The sequence below is a fragment of the Artibeus jamaicensis genome, unplaced genomic scaffold (assembly GCF_021234435.1).
Source record: "Artibeus jamaicensis isolate MK-2021 breed Jamaican fruit bat unplaced genomic scaffold, CSHL_Jam_final scaffold_3222, whole genome shotgun sequence".
Taxonomy (NCBI): domain Eukaryota; kingdom Metazoa; phylum Chordata; class Mammalia; order Chiroptera; family Phyllostomidae; genus Artibeus; species Artibeus jamaicensis.
Window position 1 is genome coordinate 1978299 of NW_026522038.1, and position 13387 is coordinate 1991685.

The window sequence follows — 13387 nt, forward strand, 5'->3', positions numbered from 1 at the left end:
AAGGTGTCTACTAGTACATTTTGATGTTCACTTGATGTGCTCGGTGTCTAGAGATCTACGTTTCATGATATATATATTAAGTGTGTTATAGAAATTGCAATTGGGACTCAAACCTTTGCATTGTTATTTGGCCTTAAGAAGGTTTTTACACTTAACTGTTTTTTTCTCTAACTACAAAACCGAAAATTTCCATAGAGTTTTAGAAGATGCCAAGCAATATTTTTATAACAATGGCTAAAAACTGTCCCCACTCCATACTTTTTTTAATCCTAAATGTGTGAAGCTATAAATTTTAGTATTTAAGTGTTTAACTGGTCCCTAAAGCACCAAGCAAAACTAATTTGAAAATACTATTTTAGCTAGGAGACAAAGGCAACAACAGCCTTTTGTGGAAAATGCGCTGATTTTGCTTTCAAAATAAATGAAAATTTGCATTCAGAATTTTAACTTCCAAGACCATAATTATTTCTATTGATACCGAGTCTCTGAGTCTCATTAATAAACATAAGTTAATGGTTCATCGGAAAGCCTGTATGATATGCAAGAGTGTTTCGCCTTTGGATCCATTTATTCTTTAAAAGACAAAAAAGCTTGTCTGTATTTGATTCTTCTCTCTAAAACCCATTTCAGTTAGGTTTCTGTCTACTCTGTTCTACTAGAACTTCTCTGGGCAAGATCCCTAATTTACTCTCTAGCTAAATATCCATGACTTCTTCTCAGCCCTTTTCTTAATTAACTTGACATCTGGCATCATTCCTTCCTGGTAGTCTTCCTGCTTTACCTGCTGCCCTTCTCATTCTCCTTTGTGGATTCTTCCTTACCTCTGTACCCTCTTAACATTGGCATGCCCCAGACCCTGGTCCTTCACCTCTTCTTTTTCTTCCTACACATGACCTCCTCTCTTCCCTTGTCTTCCCCTATTTCCCACATTATGCCCTGGCTGTTTTATCCAGTCACTTATCTAGCTGCCGACTAGACTTCACTAACATGTCCAAAGGGAGATTACAGATCCCAGTCTTCTCCCTAGAGTGCCCTTTTCCTTAGTAATTTCCATGTCATCTGACTGGAATTCTGTTCTTTCAGCTGCTATTGATTTTCTCACGCAGCTTCTCCTTCTGAAAATGACAGTGGGTGTACCTTCTGAACATGTCCAGAATCGTTCTCATTATCTCGCCCACCACAGCTTTGGTCTTGGCGCCAGCATCTTTCTGACTGATCTCCCTGCTTTTGCCCTTGCCCTTTTTCTGTTTTCAGTTATAGTTGGCAGATTGAGTTAGGGCAGATTATATTACTCCTTTGTCAAAAGCTTTCCATTTGAGCCAGACTACAAGCTCACCTTCCTGCAGTAGCTTCCCGTTATCTCACTGACCTAACAGACTCTAACTCTTCCTCAGTCACTTCACTGGAGCCATTGGCTCTTTCCTGAGATAGCTCCATTACTTATGCTGTTCAGATCTTTCAAGTAATATCTTTATTTTGTTTCTCTCCAAAACATCATCTAATATACTGTGCATTACTTAGTGTGTGTTCACACAGATATGTGTCATGAAATCAAGATTTTTCTTTTTAATTCTTATTCACTGCTATATTCCTATCATGTAGAAAAATACCTGATATAGATTAGGAGCTCAGTAAATTGGCTAATGAATAAATGAAAAGAAATGTACTAGTAAAATATGTAAAAAAAAAAAAAAACCCTCAGTATTTGAGAACAGGCCTGAATATCTGCTTTCATTATTGCAAGGTCATTCTTATCAACCACCAGACCACTTTCCTCTGTTGATTAGCTTTGTAAAATTCATTAACCCTTACCTGCCAAGTTATGCTTTAGTTTTTGTGCCACAAGTGGCAATAGTTACAGTTATTATAGTTCAAAACTCAGTTAATCAAACATAAATTAATTGAGTTAGTGCCAGGCTTTTTATGGTTGTGCTAGATACCATAAAGAACCTGATGATCAGTGAGCATGCTGTGCAAAATAATGAATGGCCCCATTAAAATGAAGTCTCTGGTTCCTATTTTAGACGTGTGCATGCCAGAGACTCTGGAATTTGTAGTTACTGCTTTTTGTAGGTTTTCAGTGCTGAGAAGGTGGAGAAGGTGGTCACAGCTTTTCACATCTGTACAAATCCATCTTGAACTAGTTCTTATTCCCTGTGTGTTTTGTTTAGAATGACTTGGCTTAAAATAATCTCTGAGTGATTAGTCTCTTACAATATGCATAACCATTTCCAAATGGTGATTATTGGCTGGGTTTAACAATTTCAGAGGCTCTGCCGTTTTTAGCTTGAAGAATTTTTGTTGATATCATCACTTACCTTCTTTGCATAGCCATGCCAAAAAGAGGCAGAGGAGGTGAATTAAGAAAGGAAAGGAAATTGGAAAAATGAGATTTAGAACATGGATATAACACACAGGAATGATGAAAGACTTCTGTGAAAAATATAGTTCATTAAAAATTGTTTTAAGTATTAGCTGTGTTTTCCATGGGAGGTGATTTAGACTTTTCCACTAGTTTTATACCTACCAAATAGTATATTGTTCAGAAGCATGCTCAGTAAGCCAGAAGTTAACAGTGCATCCAGGACTTTCAATTCTGATTTGTATTCAGTGATTATAATGTGACAGGTTTCAATAACAATCTCAAACTTTAGTTGTCCAAGTCATTGCTTCATTTATTGATTTGTTAAAGTCTAGGAACTCCGTTCAGAGTGTTATATGTATTGATTCTTGTGTGCTAAAAGAGGATAGTTAAGCTTTGGAGGTTCCTCTTCTAGTTTATTTTTAGTGCAAATCTTTATTCCTTGAAAATTATGACAGTTTTATATAAGAAGTGTAAAACTTTCAGATCTTGGCTCCACATGCGCACAGGTGCTCAGTGACCTGGGGACCTTGCTGAGCCCCAGCTTTTCCATCTGTAAGGAGAGTGTAGGTGTTGGTGTTGTTAATGAGAAGCAGTTTTGAATGGTATCTGTTTCCTACGTGTTTTGTGAGGTTTAACTTTTCAAACAATTGGCTGCTTCCTTGTTTTTTAAGGTCATAGTTGTAATTTTTGTGCCTTCATTTCCTCATCTATAAATTGGGGATAATCATTTTATATAGCATACTGAGAGAGTTAAATAAGTAAATATATGTAAAACACTTAGCACTTCTTAAATTAATTCATTACCAATTAAGGAACATCTCTTTTTGAGTGGGAAGAATCCAGGGCTAGTATTAACTCAGGTCTCCCTGAACAGAAAGCAGCTCACTTCTCCACATGATTTGTGCAGGAGCAAAGTAGGATTATGCTCTTAGACTAGGAATGGTTTAGAAACAAACAAAAAATTTTTATGTACTTTACATATTGCTGTTTTTTATTCTTTGTTAATTAATAAAAATTAATTACTATGTCCAATCTAATGCTCTTAAAGGAGTAAAAAGAAATCCTCCCCTTTATAGTCAGTGTTTTCATTTTAATTTCATTGTATGTTCCTTTACTATAAATATGTCATTCAATGAACTCTTCTGTCATTTGTGAAAACCGGCAGATCAGAGGACACTTCATATGTTCCTGCCAGTTTTATGGCAGTTTCTGAAGAGCTAATAAAGAATAAAGCTACCATGGCCAATAAGATTCACTCAGTTTTGTTATTCCTATGTATGTATAAGCAGAGAATAAACTCTAGATAATAAGAGGTAATAAGAATATAGACTTTAATTAGTAGTAATGTTTAAAAGATTCTTTTTAAAGTAATCCTAAGAGACTACAACCTGGTAGTCAGTTAAAAAGCAATCTAGAAAGTTCCTTCTATCAGTGTTGAGTTATACTTCAGTAATATTTTTATTACCTCCAGGACAATTATTTTTCACCTGAAGCTGATGCTTAAGTGATACATTACTTTTTTATTGTTTCTTTTATTGTTTTTTACTGAACTTACTTTTCATTCCAGAAATTATTGAAGATCCCCAGATATTAAAATGTTCTTGTATTAAACTTTGCTCATTACTTCCTTATCGTTCATAAATAAAGGGCTTGCTTGGTATATTGGTTGTCTTTAAGCCTAGACGCTGTATTCTACAGTTCATTTGTCTTTCATTGATTGTAAACTTTATAGTAGTTACTATAAAGAGAGGGGATGGGGCATTATTCACACGTCAGAATCTTATTTTCTAAAGCAGCATTTACTAGAAGGCAAGGTGCAGTATTAGGGGAACAACAGTTCTGGTGTCAAGTCCTGACTGCACTTGTTGATTGTGTGACTTTTAACAACTTATCTGAGCCCCAGTTTCTTTGTATTTAACATTAAAATCAGTGTTGTGTGAATTGCACGCAACAACCTGCACATAAGTTCCTGTTCTTAGAAAATGCTAGCCCTTGTCTTTATTACCCTGTTCTGACTCTTTCCATCTCACCAAATGGAATGGGCAGCAGATGAAACCCAGAGTAGGTATATTTAGCTAGATAACCCCAACATTTAGGCCATTCTCTAGTATTGATAAGAAACCTTGAAGCACTGTAGCAGCAGTCTAGCCATTTACTTTGTGTCATGAAACATAGTAAAGCATACACTGCTTCTGCCACCTGTAAAAATATAACACAGGAAATTATATTCTAATTGCTCACAATTTTTAAAGAGTACTTTATATTTTAATTTTTAATTTGTAGCATAAATTCATTGAGCTGTATTACTTAAAGAATATTTACTATAAGAATGAAAATAATATCTTTAATATTGGTAAGGAAATGACAAAAAGGTATTTCACAGATCAAAAATATAAACTTCCATCATCGTAAAAATAAAGTAAACGTTAACAGTAAATGCTAAAATTCTGATCAGGTCTAAAGATCAGAAAGTACTGCCAAGACAAGTCACTAGAAATGTTGGTGGGCAGTATATTTAACGTGTTAGCTATATAATTTTATTTTTCCCCAACAGGAGAGCCTGACAAGGAGTTGAATCCCAAGAAGAAGATTTGGGAGCAGATCCAGCCTGACCTGTGCACTAATGGAGAGTGTGTGGCTACTTACAAAGGAGCTCCCTTTGAGGTGAAAGGGAAGGGAGTGTGCAGGGCTCAGACTATGGCCAACAGTGGAATAAAATAAAAGTAGATTAAAATGCTTCCGATACTGCAATACATTAGAAAAAACTTTAATAACAATAAAAAGAAATACATATGTCATTTATACCTAAAACATAACTGGCTCATTTTTGTGTTATTTATCTTCTAGACTATGAGTCTTTTTACCTTGTGTATATTGTTTCAATTGATTAGAAAAACACTAGATTTTTACCTATTATTTTTGATCCCTTATAATGTAGGGAGGAAATGTCCTATGTTTTGTGATGATTTATTTTGTACCAGGGATGTTAGCCAATTGCTTTTCTTTTATACATTTTTAGATAAGTTGAGCTAGATTAACATTTAGTTTCTTATTTGTAGGCATATGATGCATGAAATTTCAAGAACTTGGATTTTTAGTATGTTGTGTATTTGTGTTATAAAGGTCTTCTCTTCAAAAATGATAAGTTAGAATTTGTATAATGTTCATCAGCTAGTCATATTGTAATACTGAAAATGAACAACTGTTGATTCCAGAGAGTCAAACATCAAAAAAGCTAAGACACGTGACATTTGAACATTATTGCTATTTGCCAAAGTAACCCAAACTTTTTAAAAAGAAATTTCCAACCCGTTTTTAATTTTTCATTCCATTCAGTAATACACTTTGACTATAAAATATAAACACATTGCAAAGTGTTGCCAACGTAGTTTCTAATAAATTGGAAACTACAGGAAAAGCAGTGGTCTGTTGTTTCACCCCAGCTGACTTTAAAGATTCTGTGGGTACCAAAAAAACATTACTTATAGCTTATTATCTTTACAAGAACATTTAAGATTGCTATATTTTGCTTTTTCATGAACCATCAATGTATTAAAGGAACTGGCAGCCAAAACCTTAATATACATTAAGGCATCAGATGCCTATTTTCACCCACCTAGGTATTCTAGGAACAATGAAAATTAACTTGAGTCATTAGCTTCAATTTTACCAGCCTTGAGATGGTGACTGCTGATTTGGGCTACCTGAAAGGAAGTGTGTCTATGGAGGCAGAAGTATAGATGTTGTTTCAAAGAAAAGTCTCACAGTCAAAATTCTTGCACCGTAGCTCTGCATGCCTCCAGTAAGGAAAGGAAAAACAACATTTTACAACAACTACATGCTGTGTTATAAAAGGTACAAGTCAAGTTCATTTATTTAAGGCCATGGAGTTCTGGTTGGCCAGGAAATGATACCATAATAGAATTTGATCATCTTTCGGTAAAACTGAGTATTTATTAACAGAGCATCGTTAACACGTGTTGATAACTAAGTACAAGTGAATTTCCAAAGTTATTTTGTTCTGCAGATCTATTACTACTTTGGGAATAAAGAATGTGACAAAGTCTTTTGTGGTTCTGTCTTTTCTGATTTTTCCCAGTTATATCAAATTTCTTTAACTTTAATGTAGTTTAAAGGATATTTTAACTACCTAGTTGTTTTATATTTATGTATTCCAAAGTAAATATGGAAGAAAATGGAATATTTATTCCAAATTCTCCAGTTACAAAGAAAACATTACTCAATCAACTTGTCAATTTAGTGCCATTCCGTCATTATTTATTTATTTATTTATTTGCTCATTTTAATACACACTGGAGGGTACATTTATTGATTTTTAGAGAGGGAGAGAGAAGTATTGATTGGTTGCTTCCCATATGTGCCTGGGGACTGACCCTACAACCAAAGTATTTGCCCATGCAAGGCATCTGACCCGAGACCTTTCCGTGCACAGGATGACGCTCCAGCCAACCCAGCCACACCGGCCAGGGCCAGTCATTATTTTTTAAGAAAATGTGATTCTCTTTTATTTGTGTTGCTGGGGTAATAAAGCTCTTCTAGAATCAGCAACAACAACAAAAATGGTATTGTTGGTGAACTGGACATAACTTTTCTGGCTTTTGAATGGTAGTCAGCTCTTTAAGCATGATAAAAATAGGAGATAGTGTTGAGTCACAGGCTAAACAGTTGGTGCCTGTTGACATCTATTTATTTACATATTGTAAACTAAACCAGAGCAAAAATATGACCTTATCCCAAGATAATTTCTCTTCCAGGTTGGCCCACTATCACACATGAATATTAGGAATACTAACTTTTCTTATATTTAGAAAGTCCATGTGTTCTTTTTGAGATGAGCCATTTTCAGGACATAATGATTTTAATGCAAAAATTGGAAAACCTTTTCTGCCTTTCTTCTGTTAAGAACATTAAGTACTCTACAGTTGTAGAACTTTAAGTGCCCACCAAACAGATACTTTGTGGGGTTTTTTTGAGAAATAATGCCAATTCCCATTTAGACGTTACAAAATATTCAGAGTAATTCATGGAAGTTTAATAAAAAGCATGTCATCCAGATAAAAGGTGTAGGGAGAACCTCAAAGAGCACCGTTAATGTTTAACCAGGTCTTGGTGTCTGGTAGGGCCTTTAGCTTTTCAGGTCCAAAAGTCTGCACTTGTAGGTAATAAGAAATTTATGGAGCCAAGATTTTGAGGCCGGACTACCCAGGTTTGATTCCTAGCTATATAACTGAACTGCCTATGTGACCTTGTGTAATGGTTCACTCCCTATATACCTTAAGCCCCTCATCTGTCCATAGGTGTGATAACAGTACTTACCCCATAGAGTTGTGAAGACTGTGTGAGTTAGTACCCACACAGTGCTTAAAACAGTGCCTAGAATACAATAGATGTATGTTATATTGACATACGTTTATTATAGGGATGTTCCTTTCCAGAAAACAAGTATTTCTGAATATATGTCGTGAGAAGTTGAATTCGTGTTGAGAAGGTTACTTGATGTTATATAAATTGAACAGAGTATCTGAAGGAATATTACATACAGGTTGGGACCTTGTCTTTCAACAGGCCTGATACTTCCTCTGTACCAGGTGTGGTCCCTCTTTCTCCCGGAGATGCTCAGTTGAAACGTGCTCTGCATTCCCACTGATGCCCATTTTTTAGATATTTAGATGCTGGCCAGCCCTATTCATTGATGTTCTTTCACTGGCTTAATATTATCAATAAAAGTCTAAAATAGTTTTGTGATTTTTTTTAGAGTAGCAAGATAATATTTTTAACTTGTGTGTTTTTAACACAAATAGAAGCAACCATTTTCAAGCTTGTGGTGGGTGAGGAAACACCTCACTATTGCTTATAATAGGGGCATTGAAGGGGTAAAAGTGTACCTCCTCAATTTTCCCGGGAGATTATATTTTGTACTTTTAAAAGTGTAAAAATATCAGAAGTGCACAACATTAACTGTACCTTAGCAATTGTGACACAAGTCCAGGTTCTGAGCGCTTCGCATGGCGTGGGATCTAAAACCTGATTACCACCGTACAAAATGAGCTGGCCAGGCAAGTTGTTGCAACTCAACTACCAACAATGTTGCAAAGTGCTGGAGAAAGCCTTACCCTTCAAAATTTTAGCCAAGAAATAACTATGCCCTTTTCTCAAAAGTTAGGGGGGGGGGGTATATTACTATCTACTTTCATTTATTTTATTGAAGTGGCTTGTGCTAAAATAGAACTAGCTGAAACATACATCTTTCAATTCTTAGTAATTTCTGTGCTCTTCTGCATTACAATATGCTTTGTTCCATGTCAGTTAAGTAGCCCATGGTTTCTTTTATTTGAATGAGAAGTTAAACTTCTGTTTCATTTAAACTGTAGGGAAAAATAGTGGTTAAAAAGAAAACCTAAACTCTAATAATTCATGTAAGGAGACTAGGGTAGCTTCTTCAGTGGAATATTTAAGAGACTCTTAAGAGAAGCCATGAGATGACTAAACACTCCTTTGGAGTCTTTGCAAAGAGAATTTATCTTTTATTTTTTTCTTTTTTGCTGCTGAAGTTCTCAGAAGAATTACTTTGCAAAACCAGGCTGCTGCTGCTGCTGCTGGTTCTGCTGGCAACAGTTGCCTTTCTAAAGAGTCAAATGCCTTGATTCTTTGAACTGTATACTGTTGTTGAAGGCACTGTTCCTGTAATAACAACAGTTCATTCCAAATGCCAACCTGTGAGGGAAGTCACTAGGTTCCAGATAGGGAGGTAAGAAGGTGGATGGATGGATGGATGGATGGATGGATGGATGGATGGATGGATATTCAGGCAGGCAGACAGACAGATACTTTAACCAGAAACAACTCTTTAGTTATACCCTATTTGTAGTACTGCCTGGATAATAACCCTGAAATTTGCAATAATAATGAAAAGAAGGGTGGTTGCTGATGGCTAATACGCCGCGATACCAAACTGGATTTTCATGTACCAACTTGTTGGAATGGAAAATAGTGACTTACCCGTTCTTGCTTATTGAACATTTTACAGTTATTGTTTTTCCTTTAGATAAGTCTTAGTAGAGATCATTCATAGGAGTATAATTACAAAAAATGGAGAGAAGGAACCTAAATAATGAAATAATTGTTGATTTGAAAGTGAGCCATGTGGAATTTCAGAGTATGAATTAATAACTGTATGTTGTATTATTTCACCCCTATGTATTCCCGTGTGGTTTTTTTCCTTCTGTCTTACTCCCACTCTGGTCCTAACACACACTAGTCCCAATTCTCTGGGTTTTGAGTAAAATATGTGTGTTTTCTGTCTTCATCATCATCATCTCTTATCTGGCAGGCAGTTATGCTTAGCAGCAGCAGCAAAAATAAGCCCAGGGCTCAATAATTGCAAGAAAAAATAATCCTTTCTAATAAAGAGGCTAGCTATTCTAGCCTTTCCTATTGTTATATAATGTCTACAGAATTGTTCAAATAGCTATTATTAATGTCTATTTCTACCATGGCATTTATGTGATGATCCTTCATATCGAGGTTGCTCTGACAAAGTTTTACAATTTGTTTTTATAAATTGCTTCATTAGAATATCATATATTCCAGTAGAGAAATGCTCACAATATATGCATCCGCTTTTCAGTCCTAACATTACATGTTTGGTTGATACTTGTTCATTTAAAACCCACTCAACTTTTCACACCTGGGGAATTTGGAAAACATAGAGCATGACTCATCCAGATCTATGCCACAATTTAATTTCTCTTTGAAAAAGATTAATGAAAAATGCAAACTAAAAGTCACTTTCAATAAGTTTAGCAAAAGAGAATGATTTTTTGGAATAACTTTTTTATAACCTTCCATTTTCATATGAAAGGATAATATTTTTCTCAAAATAGCATATGCAAAAAAATAGCACATGCATTGAAAACAGGAAATTCAAATGCTTGTGAAGAGACTTACTTATTTTTTAAATAAAGCTTGAAAATCTGGGAAACCGCAATGCCACTATGATTAAGTAACATTAACCTTTTTAAGAGAATTTTGATATGCCTGAAAATCAATAGAATAAGCAAATTCTTTATTAAAATAAGGCCGTGTATAGATAAATATAACTAAAAGAAGTCTGAGCTTGCTAATTGAGGTAATATATCTAGAAGAATAGACCTGGTATTAGGAATGAATTAATAATACCCCAAGATGATACACACTTAATGAGACTAACCCCAGCCTGCACAAAAATATTGTGTTCTGTCTTCCAATTCTCTAACTAAAATATTCAAAACAGTTTTTTAAAGGTTTATGTCTTTATTGTTAGGGATAAGGAGGGAGGGAGAGAGAAATGTCAATGTGTGCTTGCCTCTTGAGTGCCCCCTACTGGGGACCTGGCCCACAACCCAGGCATGTGCCCTGACTAGGAATCAAACCTTGACCCTTTGGTTCACAGTCTGGCACTCAATCCACTGAGCCACACCAGCTAGAGAAAACACTTCTAAATATACATTTATTTTTGTTTTTTTAATGTATTAGGATGACATTGGCTGATAAGAATATATAAGTTTCAAGAATACATTTCTGAGATACAGAATCTGTTTATTGCATTGTGTGCCTACTACCCAAAGTCAAATATAAAATGTAGTAGAGATTTTTGTGTTCCAGGTAGGAATAGCATACAGATAGGATCTCTGGAAGGACGTGAGGAAAGTTTGCAAATTATAGACTCTAATGGCATGATACTGCAGGTGAACTTTGGGGACATTTATTTTACCTAGATCTAATTCTAGTCTCATGGGTCTTCGGTTGCAAGTTGTAATTATCTCCAGTAATGGTGAGTATCCAGTGGATACTCTGTCATCCTGAAAAAGCTGTTCAGCCCAGCTTCATGTGGAGCACAGTACAGATACTCACTTCAGTGCATCACCATTCTTATGATTCAACTATTTTGTTACCAAACAACAGATCGCTTCCCTACATCCACTAAGCTGATTATTATGAGGAGCTAGGATTGCTATTGCAGAACAGTGTATCAAAGAGCATATCTCGAATTTAATTGCCTTTTGGATACTATACTAGAACTTTACCATGCTAGAATTCAGAGTATGTTGGGAAAATAAAGTAACTAAAATGATGGTGGGGAGTTGAAGAGAAAACAGTGATGAGGACTGGACTTCCTAATATCTGTATATTAAGTTAGAAGAAATAATGACAGACTACTAGGTATGCTCAATGTAAATGGTAAAAGAAGATGTTTAAAACAGAAGGGGCAATCTGTAAGAGCAAGTCTTGAACTATTTAATTGATTATCTTAGCAAAACCTGGTAATACGGGAAAAGGAATAGTGTTGCACAGGCCTCTTTCCTAGGGAGGACGGGAAGGACAGAGGACAGGGAGCAGATGAAAGTGCTCTAGGGGCCTTAGTTCAGTATCGGACGGGATGATGCAGTGGGAATGAAAGGTCGTGGCTAAGGAAACAGTTACTGTTATCAAAGAGTAGAGAATTCTCTACACACTTCAGAATTCTGAATTCAGGAACAAGGGAATGATCCTTGAGGGACATGAATTAGAACTTTTGAATTATCATGAAGAAAAAAGTTAATAGGAACTTTATCAAGTCAAAACTAAGGAAAAGAAAAATGCAAGAAATGCAGTAATGTAAAATGAAGATGGAGAAATGTCCTGTATGTTTGCATGGAAGGATTTAATGTCACAAAAATGTCACTTATCATAAAAACACACTACAAAAGAATTTTTTTGAAATTAGGAAAAAAGATCTGGAAATATATATACAAATGAATGCCTGAGAGTAGCCAAAAAATACTTTGAAAAAAGAAAAAGAAGAGAAACTTGTTCTTTTAGATATTAAGCAATGATATAAAAGCATTTAAATTATTATGGTATTGTCAGCACGACAACTAAAACTGATAATGGAAAGGAATTAAGAATACAGCATAGATCTAGAAATAAAGGAGATCTCTCTCTCTGGCTCTCTCTCTCTCTATATATATACGTATATATACACACATATATATACATCTATATACATACACACAATCTGTCTACCTTTCTTCAGTAGGAACAGGTTGAATTAGATAAATAGAGTGAATACAATTGGTTACACTTCTGAAAGGAAATTAAACTAAAATACTGCCTTATATCATGTACATAGAAATATATGACTATGAAAATGCACAAATTTAATTTGGCAAAAGTTATTAAAACAAAATGAAAGGATAAGTAATAGAATTGAAAAAATGCATCATGAAGGACACAGGGCTATTATCTACAATATAGAGCTCTTCCATTTTGCCAAGTGTGAGGTGTTTAAGAAAAAATTACTCAGTGACACGTGTTAAAGTTGGTAAGGTAGACCTAATGGTAATTTAGGTCCCTTGAGATACACAGGAACCACAATGGGATTTCACAGTGGGGAGAGAGATGGGGGCCAATTCCAAATACAGTATGGGTAAGAGGGAATTTATAGGCAATGAGCAGGGTATGGATCTGTGGATGGACAGTTATTAAAAGGAAGCAACAGGGGTCAAGGGTAGTCTGGCCAAACTGACCTAACAGAGTCTTGGTTGAAGCCAGGCCAGGATAATCAGACATCACCTGGAATAGAGGATTAAGAACTTTATCAGAAAAATGAAGATACAGGATTCTGGTTAAACTGACTTAGCAGGGTTCTTGTTAAAACTATATTTTACGAGGCACAGATGGCTCAAGAAGAATTTAGGAGACTGTCTAAAGTTTTGGTCAAGCAAAGAATCTTTGTGGGAAGTAAGCCAACAGGAAAATGACAAAAAGGACAAAAATGTGGAGGGCAATTCATAGAAGAGCAAATCTAAATGACCAACATGCCTATAGAAAAAGATGCTCCAACTCAGTAGCAATCTGGAAAATGCACATGAAGTAAGACATTTATCAAACTGTTGTTAGGAATAGATGTTTTAAGATGAAAACACCAATTGATGACAAGTATAGGGAAACGATACTCAAGTGTTGAAAATGAAGGCTTAC

The 13387-nt window shown here is 35.3% G+C and overlaps 1 protein-coding gene across 1 annotated transcript in view; it reads left to right on the forward strand.

Annotated features, from left to right (window-relative positions):
* The window catches only part of AIMP1 (aminoacyl tRNA synthetase complex interacting multifunctional protein 1), a 33296-nt gene extending 26865 nt beyond the window's left edge, over window positions 1-6431 (forward strand). The window contains exon 7 of the mRNA XM_037154445.2: window positions 4920-6431. Coding sequence (XP_037010340.2) covers window positions 4920-5086 — 167 coding nt within the window. The 3' untranslated portion in view covers window positions 5087-6431. The remainder of the gene's footprint in view (window positions 1-4919) is intronic.
* Window positions 6432-13387: the final 6956 nt, after the last annotated feature.